We start from the raw sequence: 25,562 nt of genomic DNA, 5'->3' as shown, positions 1-25,562 counted from the left end.
GAAAAAGTTTAACACCTGCAAAAAAGCAGCTTAAAGCTCCTTAACGTAACCCCATTGATTCCTATGGGGAAACACATTTTATGTTTACACCTAACACCCTAACATGAACCCCGAGTCTAAACACCCCTAATCTTACACTTATTAACCCCTAATCTGACGCCCCCTACATCGCCGACACCTCAATTATATTTATTAACCCTTAATCTGCCGCTCCGGACACCGCCGCCACCTACATTATACTTATGAACCCCTAATCTGCTGCCCCCAACATCGCCGACACCTACATTATATTTATTAACCCCTAATCTGCCGCCCCCAATGTTGCCACAACCTACCTACACTTATTAACCCCTAATCTGCCACCCCCAACGTCACTGCAACTATAATAAACATATTAACCCCTAAACCGCTGCACTCCCACCTCGCAAACATTAGTTAAATATTATTAACCCCTAATCTGCCGTCCCTAACATTGCGGCCACCTACCTACATTTTTTAACCCCTAATCTGCCGCCCCAACGTTGCTGCCACTATACTAAATGTATTAACCCCTAAACCTAAGTCTAATCCTAACCCTAACACCCCATAACTTAAATATAATTACAATAAATCTAAAGAAAACCTAAACCGCTGCACTCCCACCTCGCAAACATTAGTTAAATATTATTAACCCCTAATCTGCTGTCCCTAACATTGCCGCCACCTACCTACATTTATTAACCCCTAATCTGCCGCCCCAACGTTGCCGCCACTATACTAAATGTATTAACCCCTAAACCTAAGTCTAATCCTAACCCTAACACCCCATAACTTAAATATAATTACAATAAATCTAAAGAAAACTTACTATTAATAACTAAATAATTCCTATTTAAAACTAAATAATTACCTATAAAATAAACCCTAAGATAGCTACAATATAACTCATAGTTACATTGTATCTAGCTTAGGGTTTATTTTTATTTTACAGGCAAGTTTGTATTTATTTTAATTAGGTAGAATAGTTACTAAATAGTTATTAACTATTTAATAACTACCTAGCTAAAATAAATACAAATTGACCTGTAAAATAAAACCTAACCTAAGTTACACTAACACCTAACACTACACTATAATTAAATAAATTAAATTAGCTAAAGTAAAAAAAACACCACAAAATTTCAGAAAATAATAAACAAATTACAAGATTTTTAAACTAATTACACCTAATCTAATAGCCCTATCAAAATAAAAAAGCCCCCCAAAATAAAAAAAAACCCTAGCCTAAACTAAACTATCAATAGCCCTTAAAAGGGCTTTTTGCGGGGCATTGCCCCAAAGAAATCAGCTCTTTTACCTGTAAAAAAAAATACAAACAACCCCCCCAACAGTAAAACCCACCACCCACACAACCAACCCCCCAAATAAAATACTAACTAAAAAAACCTAAGCTCCCCATTGCCCTGAAAAGGGCATTTGGATGGGCATTGCCCTTAAAAGAGCAGTTAGCTCTTTTGCGCCCCCAAAGTCCCTAACCTAAAAATAAAACCCACCCAATACACCCTTAAAACAACTAACACTAACCCCCTGAAGATCGACTTACAGTTCTGAAGACCTGACATCCATCCTCAAGGAAGCAGCAGAAGTCTTCATCCAACCGGGCCGAAGTCCTCAACGAGCCAGGAGAAGTCTTCATCCAAGCCGGGCTAAGTGGTCCTCCAGACAGGCAGAAGTCTTCATCCAGACGGCATCTTCTATTCTTCATCCATCCGACGCGGAGCGGCTCCATCTTCAAGACATCCAACGTGGAGCATCCTCTTCATCCGGAGACTTCTTACTGAATGAAGGTTCCTTTAAGTGACGTCATCCAAGATGGCGTCCCTTAGATTCCGATTGGCTGATAGAATTCTATCAGCCAATCGGAATTAAGGTAGAAAAAATCCTATTGGCTGATGCAATCAGCCAATAGGATTGAGGTTCAATCCTATTGGCTGATCCAATCAGCCAATAGGATTGAGCTCACATTCTATTGGCTGATTGGAACAGCCAATAGAATGCGAGCTCAATCCTATTGGCTAATTGCATCAGCCAATAGGATTTTTTCTACCTTAATTCCGATTGGCTGATAGAATTCTATCAGCCAATCGGAATCTAAGGGACGCCATCTTGGATGACGTCACTTAAAGGAACCTTCATTCGTCTTTAGTTGTCGGAGGATGAGGATGCTCCACATTGGATGTCTTGAAGATGGAGCCGCTCCGCGTCGGATGGATGAAGATAGAAGAGGACACTTGGAGGACACTTCGCCTGGCTTGGATGAAGACTTCTCCCGGGCTTCGTTGAGGACTTCAGCCCGGTTGAATGAAGACTTCTGCCGCTTCCTTGAGGATGGATGTCCGGTCTTCAGAACTGTAAGTCGATCTTCAGGGGGTTAGTGTTATTTTTTTTAAGGGTGTATTGGGTGGGTTTTATTTTTAGGTTAGGGACTTTGGGACGCAAAACAGCTAACTGCCCTTTTAAGGGCAATGCCCATCCAAATGCCCTTTTCAGGGCAATGGGGAGCTTAGGTTTTTTTAGATAGTATTTTGTTTGGGGGGTTGGTTGTGTGGGTGGTGGGTTTTACTGTTGGGGGGGTTGTTTGTAAAAAAATTTTACAGGTAAAAGAGCTGATTTCTTTGGGGCAATGCCCCGCAAAAGGCCCTTTTAAGGGCTATTGATAGTTTAGTTTAGGCTAGGGTTTTTTTTATTTTGGGGGGGCTTTTTTATTTTGATAGGGCTATTAGATTAGGTGTAATTAGTTTAAAAATCTTGTAATTTGTTTATTATTTTCTGTAATTTAGTGTTTTTTTTTTTTTTTTACTTTAGCTAATTTAATCTAATTTATTTAATTGTTGTTAATTTAGTTAATTTATTAATTATAGTGTTGTGTTAGTGTTGTAACTTAGGTTAGGTTTTATTTTACAGGTCAATTTGTATTTATTTTAGCTAGGTAGTTATTAAATAGTTAGTAACTATTTAGTAACTATTCTACCTAGTTAAAATAAACACAAACTTGCCTGTAAAAAAAAATTAACCCTAAGCTAGCTACAATGTAAGTATTAGTTATATTGTAGCTAGCTTAAGGTTTATTTTATAGGTAAGTATTTAGTTTTAAATAGGAATTATTTAGTTATTAATAGTAAGTTTTCTTTAGATTTATTGTAATTATATTTAAGTTAGGGGGTGTTAGGTTTAGGGTTAGACTTAGGTTTAGGGGTTAATACATTTAGTATAGTGGCGGCTACGTTGGGACAGCAGATTAGGGGTTAATAATATTTAGCTAATGTTTGTGAGGCGGGAGTGCAGCGGTTTAGGGGTTAATATGTTTATTATAGTGGCGGCGACGTTGGAGGCGGCAGATTAGGGGTTCATAAGTGTAGGTAGGTTGCGGCGACATTGGGGGTGGCAGATTAGGGGTTAATAAATATAATGTAGGTGGCGGCGGTGTCCGGAGTGGCAAATTAGGGGTTAAAAAAATTATTTTAGTGTTTGCGATGCGGGAGGGCCTCGGTTTAGGGGTTAATAGGTAGTTTATGGGTGTTAGTGTACTTTTTAGCACTTTAGTTATGAGTTTTATGTTACGGTGTTGTACTACTGACTTTTAAATGCGTTAGGACTCTTGACGGGATAGGGTGTACCGCTCACTTTTTGGCCTCCCAAGACAGACTCGTAATACCGGCGCTATGGAAGTCCCATAGAAAAAAGACTTTACAAAGTTTACGTAAGTCATTTTGCGGTAAGGCCAAAAAAGTGTGCGGGGCCCCTAAACCTTCAAGACTAGTAACAGCAGCGGTAGTGAAAAAGCAGCGTTAGGACCTCTTAACTGCTTTTTTACCCTAACGCACAACTCGTAATCTAGCCAAGTGTATTTTTAAAGGGATGTGTGGTCCATTCTTCACAGAACCAGATTAAAGGGACATAATACCCATATGCTAAATCACTTGAAAGTGATGCAGCATAAATGTGAAAAGATGCCAAGAACATATGTAAAAAAGAAGATATTTTACTTCAACATTTCTATAGAGTAAGTGCTCTGTGAGCAATTATCCTTCAGCTACTGTTATCTGCATGGTGAAAAAAAAACAGCCAATCAGCTGAGTTTACACTTTGCTCACAAGACTTTATAGTAAACCGCCTTAAACTGAGGAGGGAAATAAAGTGATTGTGCCTGCACATGCCAGATGTATGCTTCCCAAGTCCAATGACAAGCATCCTGATTGAATATTTAAAGACCATTTACAATGGGATGTGGCGTCTGAAGTAAAATATCTTCCTCTTTTTAGATGAAGATGTTCATGTAATATTTTCTAGTCAGCTTTTTACACATCCACTTTTAAACATTTGGGTATCATTGCCCTTTAAGACAGTAGTGGGCCCTGGCAAGATGCTATTTTTTTGCCCCTCTATACTAGTAAAAACGCTACATACTGACAGTACTACTGCTCTTAGATAAACTAATGTAATGTACAGTACTTCATGAGGATTACTATTGGGTATTCACATTAGGTATCTGGTGGTTGTGACATAATCGAGGAAATAATTTGTAATATCGCTTCTTGGGTCCTTTCATGAACTGCAGATTTAAAAAATAAGGCATAGTGTTCTTTTTGTGGCTCTTTATTTAACACCATAAATAATAAACAATGAGGAATTAACACAGGAAGAATATTTTTTTAAAAATATGTATTCTCATGTGGTTTTACAAAATGTGTTCTACACCTGCTCCTTTCTCAAACTAATTTGAGCAATGGGAAAACTTGAATTATATAGGCTGATATTTATATGGTTTCAGTGTTTAATTATCAGCCATGTTCTCCAGCTGGATCTCACAATATTAGCTTAAAGGGACAGTAAACTTAAAAAATAATTTTAGATAATTCTGCACGTAGTGCAGAATTATGTAACATTATCTTAGCGACAGTTTTAAAAATTTAAAAATTTAAAAGATTTGAGATTTTAGCCCCAATGTTAAACTTACCTTGTTTTCTCTCCAGGCACTTCTGATCAGGTCTTAGTGGTTCGCGGGCATGTTGTATAATCATATCGTCCCCGATCGGGCTATTGAACTAAATGTAGCTTTCTTCCGCTACCAGAAGCGAAGAAGCGAGCTACATTTAGTTCAATAGCGTGATCACTTCAGCTTCTACTATATTGCCACAATGGCTTGGTATTGATGACGCATTGTGCAATACCTGGACCACTACGCTACAGAAAAATGTTTGTTAGAGCGGCAAGTGAGTGGAATGAGGGAGGGAGGAGGAGAGGAAAGGAGGGAGAGGTGGCATATAGTGGAGGGGGATCGGGATTTGAGGGTGGGCATATAGGGGAGGGGGAGGTTAATGAGGGGGGCAGCTACACTACAGAAAAAATAATTTTTAATAATATTAAAAATTAAAAAAAAGATAAATAGATAGATAACTGGGTACTGGCAGACAGCTGCCAGTGCCTAAGATGGCGCCTAACAGTTAGTGGGGGGAGGTTTAAAGAGCGGTTTGCCGGGGGGGGTCAGGGTGGTTGAGGGGTAAGGGGGATCCTACACTGCAGAAAATATAATATAATATATATATATATATATATATATACATACATATATACAGTATATATATGGAACAAAAAGAAAATGGTGTGACCTAGGCGCTGAGAAATCAGTGCTATAGAGCAAAAATATATGCTGCCAAAATCCACCTATTGTGTTATCTGCATTTCCTCAAATCCAGAGACACAATACAGAGGAAAATTATAAAATCAAAGGAGGTTTGTGGATTGGCGCAAAATCACAAAATCACAAACACACGCAAATCACAATGATTATAGTGTGTCAATAATTAGGTGATAATATATCGCAGGTGGTATCAGATAGAGCTGAAGCAATTACTAAAGGTTCTAAAACAATTTGTGTGAAATCCCAGCAGATATAGGTTAATATAAATTGGAAAGTCCAAAGTCAATTCATAAAGTGAAGAATATAGGAGGCAAGAATCCTGGTCCCTTTCGGGTATCTACTTACACTCATCTACCTCAATCAATATGAGGTAAGGGCCGCACAGTGTAGGAGTAGTCAGTTCTCAGACACCAGGTGTATCTTGTCTCCTTACGACTTGTCAAACTTTGTCCAGAGATGTGGTCCCAATTTTCCAATTTATATTAACCTATATCTGCTGGGATTTCACATGAATCTTATCAATGGTGGCATGAAATATACCAAAATGGGCCTGGATCAATATTGGGTTTTCTACTAAAAAAAAAATAATAATAATATATATATATATATATATATATATATATATATACTTTTGATAGGCTTTATTTCTGTTTAAATTGAGTGATAGTAAAAATGCTTTGGTCTTTTGTTGAAGTTTAGTTTGAAATGCTCGGTACTTTAAGGGGTTAAGGGGGGTAAACATTGGGTAACTATTTAGAATGGGTGTTTTTTGATGATTTTAGATGCTTAACAAATTTTGGGGGTCAAAGTTAAGAAAATGTGTGTTTCTTTCATCATATTTTATAATTTTTTTATATCAAATTATATGATATCATGAAAATAATGGTAACTTTAGAAATTCCATTTAATGGCAAGAAAAACGGTATATAATATGTGTGGGTACAGTAAATGAGTAAGAGGAAAATTACAGCTAAACAAAAACACAGCAGAAATCTAAAAACAGCCCTGGTGCTTAACGGTAAGAAAATGGAAAAACTGTCTGGTCACTAAGGGGTTAATATAAACGTGTTGGTTAGGCAAAACTGGGGAATGGATAATAAAGGGATTACCTATCTTTTTAAACAATACAAATTCTGATTTAGACTGTCCCTTTAACCAAATATACACAGTCTTTTTATATTTACACTTTTTGAGTCACCAGCTTCTTCTGAGGATGAGCAAGAACTCACAGAATATACATATATGCATTTGTGATTTGTTAGAAAAAATCTACTACTTATTTGAAGTTTTGACAAAGTGCTATTGCATTGTCTTTTTATCATTCATTTGTTGATTATGCAAATCTACTGTATTTACCGGCCCTTTTTAGTAAGTTTGTATTTTTTTTTTAATTAATCAAGAAAGTGAAATTTTATTATTACTTAAAGTGAAGGTAAACTTTGGTGAATGAAAGCCCGTTTTTTAAAAATTCTATTAAAAACAGGGGCACTTTCATTCATCAAAGTTTACAAAGAAGCCGTTTAGTTAACAAAAATTACCTTTTTTTTCTTTTCCCAGCTAGAGCAGCTTCCCCCACCTAGAGATCCTCTATTCACACGTCAGCAATGACTAATCTGGCTTCCTTCAATCACAACTTTCCCCCCAGGGTAGTCATTGCCTGAGGCCATGCTGCGATTGGAGGAAGCAGGATTAGTCATTGCTGACGTATGAATAGAGGATCTGTAGGTGGGAGAAGCTGCTCTAGCTGTGAAAAGAAAAAAAAATAGGTAATTTTTTTAACAAATCGGCTGCTGTGTAAACTTTGATGAATGAAAGTGCCCCTGTTTTTAATAGTATTTTTAAAAATAGGGCTTTCATTCACCAAAATTTACCTTCACTTTAAAACACAATTCATTTTTTTCAGTGGTTATGATGTACTAAAGTTGATTCTGTTTTATTGTTACTGTGTGATATATTTTTGCCATTATTAAATATAGTAGATAAAAAAATACTATTGTTAGTTATTCTTTATTTAACAGTGTTGCCAGAAAGCTGTAACTTTCCATATCGTCGCTATGATCGTTTACCACCAATTCATCAGTTCTCTATTGAAAGTGACACTGACCTCTCGGAAACTGCAGAACTGATTGAAGAATATGAAGTTTTTGATCCTTCAAGACCTCACCCAAAAATCATACTTGTCATAGGTATGTAAAATGTGCTGGGCAGTTTTTGCTTTCTAATATGTGTTTGCTAAGTCAGAAGAACGTTTCTTTTTTTAAGATCTAAACCACAAGATTTGCATTAACCTATTATTAAAGGGACATGAAAGAAAAAACAAACCTTTTATAATTCAGAGGATACAATTCCAACAAAAATTACACTTTACATCTGTTAATACATTTTACATCTTTCTATTGATCTCTATGGTTGAAACTTGGCCTCTTTTACCATGGGCATACAAAGGCTCAGGAGTGTATTCATATTTTGGCCACTATGTGGCAGTAGTGTGCGACATAATATTATACAATTGAGAGTGTCTTCAATAGACAGAACTGAGTGACAGCAGAGAACACCTACAGATCAGCTTAAAGGGACACTCAAGTCAAAATTAAACTTTAATTAATCAGATAGAGCATGTAATTTCTCTTGTTAAGTGTATCCAGTCCACGGATCATCCATTACTTGTGGGATATTCTCCTTCCCAACAGGAAGTTGCAAGAGGATCACCCACAGCAGAGCTGCTATATAGCTCCTCCCCTCACTGCCATATCCAGTCATTCGACCGAAACAAGACGAGAAAGGAGAAACCATAGGGTGCAGTGGTGACTGTAGTTTAATTAAAATTTAGACCTGCCTTAAAAGGACAGGGCGGGCCGTGGACTGGATACACTACAAGAGAAATAAATTTATCAGGTAAGCATAAATTATGTTTTCTCTTGTTAAGTGTATCCAGTCCACGGATCATCCATTACTTGTGGGATACCAATACCAAAGCTAAAGTACACGGATGATGGGAGGGTCAAGGCAGGAACTTAAACGGAAGGAACCACTGCCTGTAGAACCTTTCTCCCAAAAACAGCCTCAGAAGAAGCAAAAGTGTCAAATTTGTAAAATTTTGAAAAGGTGTGAAGCGAAGACCAAGTCGCAGCCTTGCAAATCTGTTCAACAGAGGCCTCATTTTTAAAGGCCCAGGTGGAAGCCACAGCTCTAGTAGAATGAGCTGTAATCCTTTCAGGGGGCTGCTGTCCAGCAGTCTCATAGGCTAAGCGTATTATGCTCCGAAGCCAAAAGGAGAGAGAGGTTGCCGAAGCTTTTTGACCTCTCCTCTGTCCAGAGTAAACGACAAACAGGGCAGATGTTTGACGAAAATCTTTAGTAGCCTGTAAGTAAAACTTCAAGGCACGGACTACGTCCAGATTATGCAAAAGACGTTCCTTCTTTGAAGAAGGATTAGGACACAATGATGGAACAACAATCTCTTGATTGATATTCCTGTTAGAAACCACCTTAGGTAAAAACCCAGGTTTGGTACGCAGAACTACCTTGTCTGAATGAAAAATCAGATAAGGAGAATCACAATGTAAGGCAGATAACTCAGAGACTCTTCGAGCCGAGGAAATAGCCATCAAAAACAGAACTTTCCAAGATAAAAGTTTAATATCAATGGAATGAAGGGGTTCAAACGGAACTCCCTGAAGAACTTTAAGAACCAAGTTTAAGCTCCACGGGGGAGCAACAGTTTTAAACACAGGCTTAATCCTAACCAAAGCCTGACAAAATGCCTGGACCTCTGGAACTTCTGCCAGACGCTTGTGCAAAAGAATAGACAGAGCAGAGATCTGTCCTTTTAAAGAACTAGCTGATAAGCCTTTGTCCAAACCCTCTTGGAGAAAGGACAATATCCTAGGAATCCTAACCTTACTCCATGAGTAACTCTTGGATTCACACCAATAAAGATATTTACGCCATATCTTATGGTAGATTTTCCTGGTGACAGGCTTCCGAGCCTGTATTAAGGTATCAATGACTGACTCGGAGAAGCCACGCCTTGATAGAATCAAGCGTTCAATCTCCATGCAGTCAGTCTCAGAGAAATTAGATTTGGATGATTGAAATGACCTTGTATTAGAAGGTCCTGCCTCAGAGGCAGAGTCCATGGTGGAAGAGATGACATGTCCACTAGGTCTGCATACCAGGTCCTGCGTGGCCACGCAGGCGCTATCAGAATCACTGATGCTCTCTCCTGTTTGATTTTGGCAATCAGTCGAGGGAGCAGAGGAAACGGTGGAAACACATAGGCCAGGTTGAAGAACCAAGGAGCTGCTAGAGCATCTATCAGCGTTGCTCCCAGGTCCCTGGACCTGGATCCGTAACAAGGAAGCTTGGCGTTCTGGCGAGATGCCATGAGATCCAGTTCTGGTTTGCCCCAACGATGGACCAGTTGAGCAAACACCTCCGGATGGAGTTCCCACTCCCCAGGATGAAAAGTCTGACGACTTAGAAAATCCGCCTCCCAGTTCTCTACGCCTGGGATGTGGATCGCTGACAGGTTGCAAGAGTGAGACTCTGCCCAGCGAATTATCTTTGAGACCTCTAACATCGCTAGGGAACTCCTGGTTCCCCCTTGATGGTTGATGTAAGCCACAGTCGTGATGTTGTCCGACTGAAATCTGATGAACCTCAGTGTTGCTAACTGAGGCCAAGCTAGAAGAGCACTGAATATTGCTCTTAACTCCAGAATATTTATTGGGAGGAGTTTCTCCTCCTGAGTCCACGATCCCTGAGCCTTCAGGGAGTTCCAGACTGCGCCCCAACCTAGAAGGCTGGCATCTGTTGTTACAATCGTCCAATCTGGCCTGCAAAAGGTCATACCCTTGGACAGATGGACCCGAGAAAGCCACCAGAGAAGAGAATCTCTGGTCTCTTGTCCAGATTTAGTAGAGGGGACAAATCTGAGTAATCCCCATTCCACTGACTTAGCATGCATAATTGCAGCGGTCTGAGATGCAGGCGCGCAAATGGCACTATGTCCATTGCCGCTACAATTAAGCCGATTACTTCCATGCACTGAGCCACTGACGGGCGTGGAATGGAATGAAGGACACGGCAAGCATTTAGAAGTTTAGAAGCTCCTCCCCTCACTGCCATATCCAGTCATTCTCTTGCAACTCTCAACTAAGATGGAGGTCGTAAGAGGACTGTGGTGTTTTATACTTAGTTTATTTCTTCAATCAAAAGTTTGTTATTTTTAAATGGTACCGGAGTGTACTGTTTATCTCAGGCAGTATTTAGAAGAAGAATCTGCCTGCGTTTTCTATGATCTTAGCAGAAGTAACTAAGATCCTTTGCTGTTCTCACATATTCTGAGGAGTGAGGTAACTTCAGAGGGGGAATAGCGTGCAGGTTTTCCTGTAATAAGGTTTGTGCAGTTAAAATATTTTTCTAGGGATGGAATTTGCTAGAAAATGCTGCTGATACCGAAGTAATGTAAGTAAAGCCTTAAATGCAGTGATAGCGACTGGTATCAGGCTTATTAATAGAGATACATACTCTTATAAAAGTGTATTTTAAGGGGGGACTTCCGGGCAGCGGCCATGATAGGTCGCAATGTTGAGTGCTGGTCTAGCTTTCTGGACTTATCTTCATAATACCAACTGTTCAGATTGTCATCTGAGCCTGAGATATATATAATTTAACACAGGAGACATTGCTCTTCTGCCTTATACCAAGATTTGCAGGATTGTGGCTTGCCCAATATACTGGAACTTACCTAGAGGTTGCGGCCTCTTCCAAACCCCCCTGTCTGAGCACCTACGGGCCTCAGTCGTTGCACAGTGCCATTTGTGCGCTGCTACTACTCTTACTATACTTCAGAAGCAACTGTGGAGATGGCAGATCTAATCTTAAAGGAGATTGGGACCCTGCTTAATTCCTACCTGGCCTCATTTGCTGAGTCAGGCAGAAGTACATCACTATCCCAAGCCCCCACGTGGGATATCGACCATAATTCTACGGAGGAGCTCTGCAGAGGGAGCGACACTCCGGAGGCCCAGACACTGCTTCTCTTTCCAGAGAGCTATGATAACGGCTTAGGGGACGCCTGTGAGACCCAAAGTGAGATAAGCGGACCTTCACACTTCCCCGCTACTAGCAACAAGCTGGAAGGAGCACCCACGGCTCACACTGAGAATCCTTGTGAGCCAGCAGCTGAACCGGAGACCTGCATCGAGAAGGGGAGATCGGGGGAGACAACACTAATTGAGGTGCAGACACAGGGACCGCAGAACCCCACTCCCCTGTACAAACCTAAGCTCACTCCAGTTGGCATCACAGTGCTAGTATCCTCTATCTCCCACACGCATACAGCAAAAGCCTGTTTTCTATTGCCCTGTGATGCCGACCTTGTGCAATGGCCTTTTTACAGCCCTGAGGCCCCATGCTTGCTGATGGCTGTGAGATCTGGAGTCGGGTAGAGACCTGGTCTATAAACAGCCTGAGTAGGGCTCATCGCCGACTGCCAAGATTGCCAGACCATCCGGACAGTCCTATAAGGATACCCAAATGGAACTGCTTATACACTTATGAAGGGTTTGTGTACAATTGTGGCTCTGCAATACTGTATAGTGTCCTGCTGGACTGGTGCATACTGTTAGACAGCCCTTAACCTGTTAATGTATAATGCACTATGGACATCAGAGACGCTACTATTCTTCTCTATGGACATCTCTTGTATTTGGCTGGCGGGGAAACCTGACTCTAAATACAACTATGTATTCCTAGATAAGTGTTATTCATGTTTTATGCTAGAGACCTTTCACTACTATTTAGAGTGCTCCCTCCTATGTTGAGTGTTGTTGGTGCCTTGGTGTCATTGTGTACATGCATTTGCCTGGATAACCTATTAATTACCCACACCTATGAGAGCCTAAACCTTGATAACTACTTGGGTTTCCTATAAATGCATGTACATAAGTGGGATCTGCGCAGTTGCTACATTTAATATAACTATTAATATCTTTATTCACATCCTCTATATGTTGCTGATCCTTTTTCCACACAGCTTTACACTAGCATGTTGTAAATGTATAAAATATAAAGGAGGTTCACAATCTGGGACCCAAGAGCGGCCCCCTTCTATTTTAGATAGCCCCCCTTAGTATTGCATCCTGTGTAATGAAGAGGTCCAAGAGTGGCCTCATGTGTCATTAGGGAGGTACACACTCTATTAGGCGAATATTGTTTACACTATATGTATTTTACCGCAGAAACAATAGTTCTTTAATCTTTCTTCTGGAATTGTCACTGTAAATTTTATTTTGTTCTCATATTGATGACAACTGTTTGCATGCCTATAATCGAATCTCAATAAAAATTATATTAAAATAAAAGTGTATTTTAAAACGTTTGCTGGCATGTTTAATCGTTTTTTACATATGTGATAAAACTTATTGGGGCCTATTTTTTTCCACATAGCTGGCTTGAATTTTGCCTAGAAACAGTTCCCTGAGGCTTCCCACTGTTGTAATATGAGTGGGAGGGGCCTATTTTAGCGTTTTTTTGCACAGCAAAAATTACAGACACAGACATCCAGCTTCTTCCTGCATGATCTAGGACTTCTCTGAAGGGCTCAAAAGGCTTCAAAAGTCGTATTGAGGGAGGTAAAAAGCCACAGTAGAGCTGTGGCAGTTGTTGTGACTGTTTAAAAAACGTTTTTGTCATTTGTTATTACGTTTTTGGTATTAAGGGGTTAATCATCCATTTGCAAGTGGGTGCAATGCTCTGCTAACTTATTACATACACTGTAAAAATTTCGTTAGTGTAACTGCATTTTTTCACTGTTATTTCAAAATTTGGGAAAATTTGTGTTTCTTAAAGGCGCAGTAACGTTTTTTATATTGCTTGTAAACTTGTTTTAAAGTGTTTTCCAAGCTTGCTAGTCTCATTGCTAGTCTGTTTAAACATGTCTGACACAGAGGAACCTACTTGTTCATTATGTTTGAAAGCCATGGTGGAGCCCCATAGGAGAATGTGTACTAAATGTATTGATTTCACCTTAAACAGTAAAGATCAGTCTTTATCTATAAAAGAATTATCACCAGGGGGTTCTGTTGAGGGGGAAGTTATGCCGACTAACTCTCCCCACGTGTCAGACCCTTCGCCTCCCGCTCAGGGGACGCACGCTAATATGGCGCCAATTACATCAGGGACGCCCATAGCGATTACCTTGCAGGACATGGCTGCAATCATGAATAATACCCTGTCAGAGGTATTATCTAGATTGCCTGAATTAAGAGGCAAGCGCGATAGCTCTGGGGTTAGGAGAGATACAGAGCGCGCAAATGCTGTTAGAGCCATGTCTGATACTGCGTCACAGTATGCAGAACATGAGGACGGAGAGCTTCAGTCTGTGGGTGACATCTCTGACTCGGGGAAACCTGATTCAGAGATTTCTAATTTTAAATTTAAGCTTGAGAACCTCCGTGTATTTCTTGGGGAGGTATTAGCTGCTCTGAATGACTGTAACACAGTTGCAATTCCAGAGAAATTGTGTAGGCTGGATAGATACTATGCGGTGCCGGTGTGTACTGACGTTTTTCCTATACCTAAAAGGCGTACAGAAATTATTAGCAAGGAGTGGGATAGACCCGGTGTAACCTTTTCCCCACCTCCTATATTTAGAAAAATGTTTCCAATAGACGCCACTACACGGGACTTATGGCAGACGGTCCCTAAGGTGGAGGGAGCAGTTTCTACTTTAGCAAAGCGTACCACTATCCCGTTTGAGGACAGTTGTGCTTTTTCAGATCCAATGGATAAAAAATTGGAGGGTTACCTTAAGAAAATGTTTATTCAACAAGGTTTTATTTTACAGCCCCTTGCATGCATTGCGCCTGTCACTGCTGCGGCGGCATTCTGGTTTGAGGCCCTGGAAGAGGCCATCCAGAAAGCTCCATTGAATGAAATTATTGACAAGCTTAGAACGCTTAAGCTAGCTAGCTCATTTGTTTCTGATGCCATTGTTCATTTGACTAAACTAACGGCTAAGAATTCCGGATTCGCCATCCAGGCGCGTAGGGCGCTATGGCTTAAATCCTGGTCAGCTGACGTGACTTCAAAGTCTAAATTACTAAACATTCCTTTCAAGGGGCAGACCTTATTCGGGCCTGGCTTGAAGGAAATTATTGCTGACATTACTGGAGGCAAGGGTCATACCCTTCCTCAGGACAGGGCCAAATCAAAGGCCAAACAGACTAATTTTCGTGCCTTTTGAAATTTCAAGGCAGGAGCAGCATCAACTTCCTCCGCTTCAAAACAAGAGGGAACTGTTGCTCATTCAAGACAGGCCTGGAAACCTAACCAGTCCTGGAACAAGGGCAAGCAGGCCAGAAAGCCTGCTGCTGCCCCCAAGACAGCATGAAGGAACGGCCCCCTATCTGGAAACGGATCTAGTGGGGGGCAGACTTTCTCTCTTCGCCCAGGCGTGGGCAAGAGATGTTCAGGATCCCTGGGCGTTGGAGATCATATCTCAGGGATATCTTCTGGACTTCAAAGCTTCTCCTCCACAAGGGAGATTTCATCTTTCAAGGTTATCAGCAAACCAGATAAAGAAAGAGGCATTCCTAAGCTGTGTGCAATACCTCCTAGTAATGGGAGTGATCCATCCAGTTCCGCGGACGGAACAAGGACAGGGATTTTATTCAAATCTGTTTGTGGTTCCCAAGAAAGAGGGAACCTTCAGACCAATCTTGGATCTAAAGATCTTAAACAAATTCCTCAGAGTTCCATCATTCAAAATGGAAACTATTCGGACCATCCTACCCATGATCCAAGAGGGTCAGTACATGACCACAGTGGACTTAAAGGATGCCTACCTTCACATACCGATTCACAAAGATCATCATCGGTTCCTAAGGTTTGCCTTTCTAGACAGGCATTACCAATTTGTAGCTCTTCCCTTTGGGTTGGCCACTGCCCCGAGAATTTTTACAAAGGTTCTGGGCTCACTTCTGGCAGTTCTAAGACCGCGAGGCATAGCGGTGGCTCCGTATCTAGATGACATCCTGATACAGGCGTCAAGCTTTCAAATTGCCAAGTCTCATACAGAGATAGTTCTGGCATTTCTGAGGTCGCATGGGTGGAAAGTGTCACCAGATGTCAACCATACAAGCTGTACTCCTGTTGCGGAATCTCCCAACCAGATCCCAAAATGACAATAGGTTAAAAGTGCTTAGTGAGTACAGCGCTACAAAACCCTAGAAGAAGGGTTTGTGGCTAAAGATGGTGTCCACGATTGGTTGTTATAACTATAAGTGGTGTATATAATAGTAATTTCCAATAGCTGATAGGTCTAAGTGCATGAATATTACAATGTATGGAAAAAGGAATTTATAATGGATCAAACGCTCCTATATGCTTTGCTAAAAACATTTATTATGTTTTGCTAATACCATTTAATATGACATATATGGTTAAAAATCCTTGACAATGTGTATATACATAAAATACATAAATGACAGTTGTAAAAAATCCTTTAAAACAAAATTTTATAAACAGGATCTTGAAAACAAGATCTATGGTACCATTATGTGCACATAAAAGGGGGGGTTTATAAAAATAGAAATAAAGTCTTAAAAATCTGAGGAATAGTCGTGTGATCCTATGGTATATCGACTTTTAAAATGTCCCAATGCTGGTGTGTTCAAACTTAGTGAACCACTCAAAGATATGAAAAAATGAAAAAATGTGAAAAAATGTGAAAAAATAGATTAATTGCCTCCAAAAAATGAAAAAAATGGTAAAAATACAACTTGTGATATCACAACTGTGTAAAAGTGAAAAATAATTAAAAAAATAAAAATAAAAATGAGTGGGGTGTATACCAAAAATATGCCTTAGTGAATGTCAAATATATCCTTAAAAATAGTGATATATAATATAATATAACAAATGTTCCCAAAAAGGTTGTGATAACTCCAAATACAAATGTTGTTAAAAAGTCTGTTGTAACTCAAAATATATCCAAAATATATCCAAACAATTGTGGTAATAGGGTTCCTAAGTGTGGGTCCTCTTCTTGAGGTGTGTGTTAGAACTTCAGTGGTATCATCTTGAACCTATAAAATGATAAGAAAAGCGAACATAGTGCAATAAAGCTACTAAAAGGTAAGGGTAAAGGTAATAAACTCACCAAATGAGATCCTGAGCCGTAATACCAGTTAGCCAACGCGTTTCGGTTCACAAAGAACCTTTCTCAAGACTGGTACCGGCTCTCTAGTTTGCTTGCCTTAAATATATTGGTTGGCCAATGGGATTGGATTAGTTTTGGCGCCCAAAATTCGCGCCAAAAAAGCCGTTCCGAAAATTGCGCCTTTTTGTTATGTATAAGTCCTAATTCATTACTCCCTGTGTGTTGTTTGTATTTCTTATTTCCTAATAATACTTAACATTGTAGTTAATATGTAAGGCCGTATCTCGTTTGCCGGATGTTTTCACCGGAAGTGGAGATTAGCCGGAAGTGACGTCGTAGCTCGTGTGCGCACTTCCGGTTGGCTCTACTTTTACCGCATGTTGTACCTCTGTCCGCAGGGACTATGTCTCTGAAAACCTGAGGTATATATGCTTTTTACAAATGTATTATAATTGGTGGTATTAGGCTCAGGATCTGTCTAAGTATAATAAAATGGTATATATGTATATATATATACTAAACGTGCTCGGCATTGTATTGGTACATTATAGAACACAAAATTCATATAAAAATACAGATACAAAAATACAAAAATACAAAAATCATATAAAAATACAAAAATGCAAAAACTGTCTATACAACCTTTCAGATAAGTATGATAAATGCATGTATGTTAACATTATATTGGTCTATTTCAAATCTGTTTTAAAGATATTTCCACATAATTTTGAAACATATAAAAACCTATAAAAACATATAAAGGAGATAGGAATTTTCATTTATTATGGCACTTGGCATCGACAAATTGAAATATCTGGGTCTCAGAACCCAAAACTCAGTTGGTCATAGTGGACCCTTACTCTAATAAACAGGTTATGTATATATGTGTGTATAGGACAGAATATATTAATGGATAGTGTATATATAGTGTATATAAAAACCCCTTTAATATACGTATATAAGAACATATATAAAAAATTGCATTGTTTAAAACTGAGAATTATAGGATAAGAGCGAAAGGTGAAAATTAAAATGTGAGAATTAAAATGTTAGAATAAAAAGTAAAACAGCTGGGTTAAAAAATGGATTAAAAATCTAAGAGTTCTCGGTCTCTTCTTTAAATAACGACTTTAAGAAGAATACCAGTGATTTCTAAATTCTAAAATGCTTGAACTCTAAAACTTTGAAACTCCAAAGAACCAAACTCTCAAAAAATACACAAGTTTCAAAATACATAAGATGGATGGCCCTTTGGTATATTTCCACATTTTTTCGCCCATTACATCAACGTTATAAGGGGTCAGATATGGGGTTAGTGGATATTGACTGTCAAGTAGACTTAGCTCATAATAGATGGAATATTTCCGTGCTGCTATTTAGACCTTTGGGAAAGGTGCAGTCTAACAGGAAAATCCACTTAGATTCTACTTTCAAAAGTTGTCTTTCAAAATCCCCCCCTCTCCAATTCTTTATTGGTCTGCTGATGCCCATATATTTAAAGGTTTTACTGTTACCATTATGGACTTCCTTGAAATGTTTATACAGTGGAAAGTCCTCCTTGCCCCACTTTATCTGTAAGAGGTGCTCTCGAATTCTGTCTCGGAGTTTCCTGGAGGTTTGTCCTATATATTGTAGTCCACATCCACATTCAATTAGGTATATGACGCCCGAGTCCTGGCACCTGATCATTTCTTTCATATTAAAAGACTCTTTTGTAATCTTAGATTTGAACGTCTGGCTTTTCCTACCGTGTTCACAGGCTTTACATAAATGGCATGGAAAAAAGCCTTTTAATTGTTTGCCATATACATAATTTATTCTGGTCTTTCTGGTTGCTATAGGTACACTGGGGGCAATCATAGTCTTTAGATTTTTTGTTTTCCTATATATGAACGTGGGGGACTCTTCCAGATCCTTCCCAATTATGTTATCTTCTTTGAGAAAATGCCAGTGTTTCTTAATTATCTTTTCAATTAGAAACTTATTCTCACTGTATTCCGAGATAAAAGGTACCTTTATGGTATTACTTCCTTGTGGGGTCTTTTCTTTATATTTCAGCATCGATCTTCTGTCCATTTTCTCCACTTCTATTGTTTTATGTATGGTCTTTTCATAGTATCCCCTGTCCATGAATCTTTTTTTCAGGATTTCAGACTGTTCCTTCCATTTATCTGTGTCAGAGCAGTTTTCCCTGATCCTCATCAGCTGTCCTTTCGGGATATTTGATTTCCATCTATGATGGTGACAGCTGGTTTGATGGATGTAGTTACTACAGTCTACATCCTTAAAGTATGTGGATGTCGAAAGTTTCCCTTGTTTTACATTTATATTCAGATCTAGAAAGTGGATGTTATATTTACTTATTTCGTGTGTGAATTTTAAGTTCATTCTGTTATTGTTCATCACATTTATGGTATGTTGAAGGTCTTCGACAGACCCCTTCCACACAATGAGGATGTCATCTATGTACCTCTTATAAAGGACCAGGTCTGCGCCTGCTGGGCAGGAGTCCCAAAACAGGTTCTCCCATTGGCCCATATACAAGTTGGCATAGCTAGGCGCAAACCTGGTCCCCATAGCTGTTCCGCATTTTTGGTTGTAAAATACTCCTCTGTCGTTGAAATAGTTGTGGCTGAGGATGTATGAGATACCCTCCAGGACAAATTCTCTTTGTTCCTGACTCAGTTCTATATCCTTCTCCATAAAGTGTCTGACTGCTTCCAGACCCAGGTCATGTGGGATGCTTGTATAAAGAGCAGTGACATCACAAGTAGCCAGAATGTATTGTCTATTCCATTCTAGACTGTTAAGTATGTTCAGGACTTCAGTTGAGTCCCTGAGATAAGAGGGCAATTGTTGTACATGTTTTTGAAGTCTCCTGTCTATGTATTCTGATAGGTTGCAGGAAATTGAGCCTATGCCTGATATGATAGGCCTACCGGGGGGATTGTTCAGTCTCTTGTGGATTTTGGGAAGGTAGTAGAATACAGGTATCCTTGGATGTTGTATGGATATATACCTGTACTCATGGTTATTAATTACTCCTTTCCTTTTGGCTGACAGTAGTATGGAGTCTAGTTCTCTTTTATATCTTTCTGTAGGGTCCGAATTTAAGACCTCGTAAGTCTCTCGATCCCCCAGAATTCTATCTGACTCCTTATTGTAATCATCTTTGTTTAGAATAACAATCCCCCCTCCCTTGTCGGCCGGCTTTACTATGATAGCTTTGTTATCTTCTAGGCCTTTAATTGTGTCCATCTGTGTCTTGGTTAAGTTATGATGGAATTTTTTGATGTTATTGTCCTTAAGTTTCTTTATATCATCACATACTACATTTTCGAATGTTTCAATTTGGGGTCCCTTATGCGTAATGGGGAAAAAAGTGGATTTAGGCTTAAGATTCGTATATTCCAACTTATCTTGTGTAGGATTACCAATTGCTCTCATATCTATGTTTGGTTGAGAGTTTGTTTTTTCCAATGCTGATTTACAAAAGAATCTTTTAAGAGTAAGTTTTCTCACTAGCTGTTTCACGTGTGTATAGGTTTGGAATTTATCCAAGCCTCTAGATGGAGCATAAGAGAGACCTAAGGACAATACTTCCTTGTCCTTGTGGCTTAGATTTATGTTACTCAAATTGTATATCCCTTTATTGTCTGTGTTTTCCAGATCATTAGTATGATTAATAATATCATTACATGTAGAGGGAATTACAATTGGTTTGTCTTCACATTTTTTATGTGTCTGTGTGATTTCCAGAGATTTCTTTTTCAACTTTATACCTGCTCTTCTACCTCTATGGGTTTTCTTTTTAAGCTTGGATTTAATGGCTCTTCTGTGTCTTGTATTCTGTCCTTTCTTTTCGATTGTTTGTTCCTGTCTATAAGTGTCGTAGTTCCCTCTCCTAAAAAATGGTGGTTATTATGATCTGTGACCATTCCTGATGGTTGATTATTTGTGTGTCTCTGGACTGAAAGAGTAGGATTGTTTAAGTCCTCTTTCTGTCTCAGAGATTCGAATCTATTCATGGTCGGTGTGGGGGTATCTACCCAACTATTTCTTGATCTGTCGCTGGAAATGTTTCTAGAGTAATGACTCTGGTTTTCTTGAAAATGTACTCTTGGGTACATGTGTTGTTGTCTGTTCCTATAACTATAATTGTCTCTATTAGTGTAGATATCTCTATCTTCATAGGAAGGAAATCTGGTGTGATATTGATTGTTATAATTATAGGGTGACCTGCCCCTAAAGTCATCATCTCTTGTATGGGGATAAAAATGTGTCCCCCTATAGTTATTTTGTCTGAAATGGTTACCATATCCCTGATAGGGATTTCTATGATAGTGTGGATAATGTCTAGCCTGAGGAGGTCTGTAGTATGATTGTGGTTTCTGACTCCAATTGTCTGTTTCTCTAGATCTGAAATAGTCTCTATGGTTCCTATTATTATAGTTCATAGAGTTCTGAGGGCCCCTGTGTTGTTTATCTCTTGGATCTAGGTGGTCCCTTTCATGAGTTGTGTCTCTATTGTAATTATGGGGACCAGAGTGGTTTAAACTACTATTAATTTGTCCCCATTGATTTTGTGCTTGTTTGTTTTTCTCTTTGTTCCTATTGCCCCTAGGGGCAACTACAGTCCATTCCTCTTCCATATGGGAAGTGTTATTATCCGTATTAGGCTCACTTACTTCAAAAGTGTCCTCCCTATTTTGGGTGGCTAGATTTAAGTCTCTATGTATTTTCTTAGTTTTTTTTAGAAATAATGTCATCTTTAATCTTTTTGATCTTAGAGCAAAGTTGTTCTTGCTTAGTTTTAAATACACTAAGATCTTTGATATGTTCCATCTTGTTTTCTTCCTCTTTTATGTTCTTGTCTAGCCCTACAAATAAAAAAACTCCGGTAGTCTATAATTATCTGCATTAGTTTTTGTGATATTTCCTTGATGGCCGACTCCCATCTATTGGAGTATTCCTGGCTTTCAATATTAAATGAACAGTTTTTCTGTATCATTAAGCCTTTTGGAATGATATTTAATTCCAAGCATTTCCTCAAAAAAGAAATCTCTGCAGTGTATTTGGTTTCGGACACTAAAAGTTTTTCTAAACTTTTAAAAGTGGCATCTATGTCTACCACTTCTCCATCTCTCTGATTGGTATCCTTATTCAAAGCCTGGACTATATCAAAATTTATATCTGTCCTAAGGCTACTGATAGTGGATGTGGTGATGTTACTAGTGGTTGGTGTCTCTTCCATGTTATTTGTATAATGGGTCTTAGGAATTCAGTACACCAAAGATGGGTGTATGGGTTAACGATTCTAGAGGTTAATACCTAAATATCTACATATAATAAAAATCGATAGAGTATATAGACCAAATCTAATGGACAAATGTGAATCAGGCTGCTATCAAGAAAAGGTTAGGAATGAATAGTACAATGTTATGAATATATATCTTGCAGCGCCAAGATGTCAACCATACAAGCTGTACTCCTGTTGCGGAATCTCCCAACCAGATCCCAAAGTGACAATAGGTTAAAAGTGCTTAGTGAGTACAGCGCTACAAAACCCTAGAAGAAGGGTTTGTGGCTAAAGATGGTGTCCACGATTGGTTGTTATAACTATAAGTGGTGTATATAATAGTAATACAAATAGCCGATAGGTCTAAGTGCATGAATATTACAATGTATGGAAAAAGGAATTTATAATGGATCAAACGCTCCTATATGCTTTGCTAAAAACATTTATTATGTTTTGCTAATACCATTTAATATGACATATATGGTTAAAAATCCTTGACAATGTGTATATACATAAAATACATAAATGACAGTTGTAAAAAATCCTTTAAAACAAAATTTTATAAACAGGATCTTGAAAACAAGATCTATGGTACCATTATGTGCACATAAAAGGGGGGGTTTATAAAAATAGAAATAAAGTCTTAAAAATCTGAGGAATAGTCGTGTGATCCTATGGTATATCGACTTTTAAAATGTCCCAATGCTGGTGTGTTCAAACTTAGTGAACCACTCAAAGATATGAAAAAATGAAAAAATGTGAAAAAATGTGAAAAAATAGATTAATTGCCTCCAAAAAATGAAAAAAAATGGTAAAAATACAACTTGTGATATCACAACTGTGTAAAAGTGAAAAATAATTATAAAAATAAAAATAAAAATGAGTGGGGTGTATACCAAAAATATGCCTTAGTGAATGTCAAATATATCCTTAAAAATAGTGATATATAATATAATATAACAAATGTTCCCAAAAAGGTTGTGATAACTCCAAATACAAATGTTGTTAAAAAGTCTGTTGTAACTCAAAATATATCCAAAATATATCCAAACAAGTGTGGTAATAGGGTTCCTAAGTGTGGGTCCTCTTCTTGAGGTGTGTGTTAGAACTTCAGTGGTATCATCTTGAACCTATAAAATGATAAGAAAAGCGAACATAGTGCAATAAAGCTACTAAAAGGTAAGGGTAAAGGTAATAAACTCACCAAATGAGATCCTGAGCCGTAATACCAGTTAGCCAACGCGTTTCGGTTCACAAAGAACCTTTCTCAAGACTGGTACCGGCTCTCTAGTTTGCTTGCCTTAAATATATTGGTTGGCCAATGGGATTGGATTAGTTTTGGCGCCCAAAATTCGCGCCAAAAAAGCCGTTCCGAAAATTGCGCCTTTTTGTTATGTATAAGTCCTAATTCATTACTCCCTGTGTGTTGTTTGTATTTCTTATTTCGTAATAATACTTAACATTGTAGTTAATATGTAAGGCCGTATCTCGTTTGCCGGATGTTTTCACCGGAAGTGGAGATTAGCCGGAAGTGACGTCGTAGCTCGTGTGCGCACTTCCGGTTGGCTCTACTTTTACCGCATGTTGTACCTCTGTCCGCAGGGACTATGTCTCTGAAAACCTGAGGTATATATGCTTTTTACAAATGTATTATAATTGGTGGTATTAGGCTCAGGATCTGTCTAAGTATAATAAAATGGTATATATGTATATATATATTAAACGTGCTCGGCATTGTATTGGTACATTATAGAACACAAAATTCATATAAAAATACAGATACAAAAATACAAAAATACAAAAATCATATAAAAATACAAAAATGCAAAAACTGTCTATACAACCTTTCAGATAAGTATGATAAATGCATGTATGTTAACATTATATTGGTCTATTTCAAATCTGTTATAAAGATATTTCCACATAATTTTGAAACATATAAAAACCTATAAAAACATATAAAGGAGATAGGAATTTTCATTTATTATGGCACTTGGGATCGACAAATTGAAATATCTGGGTCTCAGAACCCAAAACTCCGTTGGTCATAGTGGACCCTTACTCTAATAAACAGGTTATGTATATATGTGTGTATAGGACAGAATATATTAATGGATAGTGTATATATAGTGTATATAAAAACCCCTTTAATATACGTATATAAGAACATATATAAAAAATTGCATTGTTTAAAACTGAGAATTATAGGATAAGAGCGAAAGGTGAAAATTAAAATGTGAGAATTAAAATGTTAGAATAAAAAGTAAAACAGCTGGGTTAAAAAATGGATTAAAAATCTAAGAGTTCTCGGTCTCTTCTTTAAATAACGACTTTAAGAAGAATACCAGTGATCGGCCATCAAGGAAATATCACAAAAACTAATGCAGATGATTATAGACTACCGGAGTTTTTTATTGGTAGGGCTAGACAAGAACATAAAAGAGGAAGAAAACAAGATGGAACATATCAAAGATCTTAGTGTATTTAAAACTAAGCAAGAACAACTTTGCTCTAAGATCAAAAAGATTAAAGATGACATTATTTCTAAAAAAACTAAGAAAATACATAGAGACTTAAATCTAGCCACCCAAAATAGGGAGGACACTTTTGAAGTAAGTGAGCCTAATACGGATAATAACACTTCCCATATGGAAGAGGAATGGACTGTAGTTGCCCCTAGGGGCAATAGGAACAAAGAGAAAAACAAACAAGCACAAAATCAATGGGGACAAAATAATAGTAGTTTAAACCACTCTGGTCCCCATAATTACAATAGAGACACAACTCATGAAAGGGACCACCTAGATCCAAGAGATAAACAACACAGGGGCCCTCAGAACTCTATGAACTATAATAATAGGAACCATAGAGACTATTTCAGATCTAGAGAAACAGACAATTGGAGTCAGAAACCACAATCATACTACAGACCTCCTCAGGCTAGACATTATCCACACTATCATAGAAATCCCTATCAGGGATATGGTAACCATTTCAGACAAAATAACTATAGGGGGACACATTTTTATCCCCATACAAGAGATGATGACTTTAGGGGCAGGTCACCCTATAATTATAACAATCAATATCACACCAGATTTCCTTCCTATGAAGATAGAGATATCTACACTATTAGAGACAATTATAGTTATAGGAACAGACAACAACACATGTACCCAAGAGTACATTTTCAAGAAAACCAGAGTCATTACTCTAGAAACATTTCCAGCGACAGATCAAGAAATAGTTGGGTAGATACCCCCACACCGACCATGAATAGATTCGAATCTCTGAGACAGAAAGAGGACTTAAACAGTCCTACTCTTTCAGTCCAGAGACACACAAATAATCAACCATCAGGAATGGTCACAGATCATAATAACCACCATTTTTTAGGGGAGGGAACTACGACA

The 25,562-nt window shown here is 38.4% G+C and overlaps 1 protein-coding gene across 1 annotated transcript in view; it reads left to right on the top strand.

Moving 5' to 3' along the window:
* AK5 (adenylate kinase 5) overlaps positions 1–25,562 on the top strand; it is an 809,863-nt gene that overhangs the window by 46,247 nt on the left and 738,054 nt on the right. The window contains exon 3 of the mRNA XM_053693336.1: positions 7,699–7,866. Within this exon, the coding sequence (XP_053549311.1) occupies positions 7,699–7,866 (168 nt within the window). The remainder of the gene's footprint in view (positions 1–7,698; positions 7,867–25,562) is intronic.

Source organism: Bombina bombina, chromosome 10 (genome assembly GCF_027579735.1).
Source record: "Bombina bombina isolate aBomBom1 chromosome 10, aBomBom1.pri, whole genome shotgun sequence".
NCBI classification, from domain to species: Eukaryota; Metazoa; Chordata; class Amphibia; order Anura; family Bombinatoridae; genus Bombina; species Bombina bombina.
This window is presented reverse-complemented; position numbering and strand designations above follow the sequence as displayed.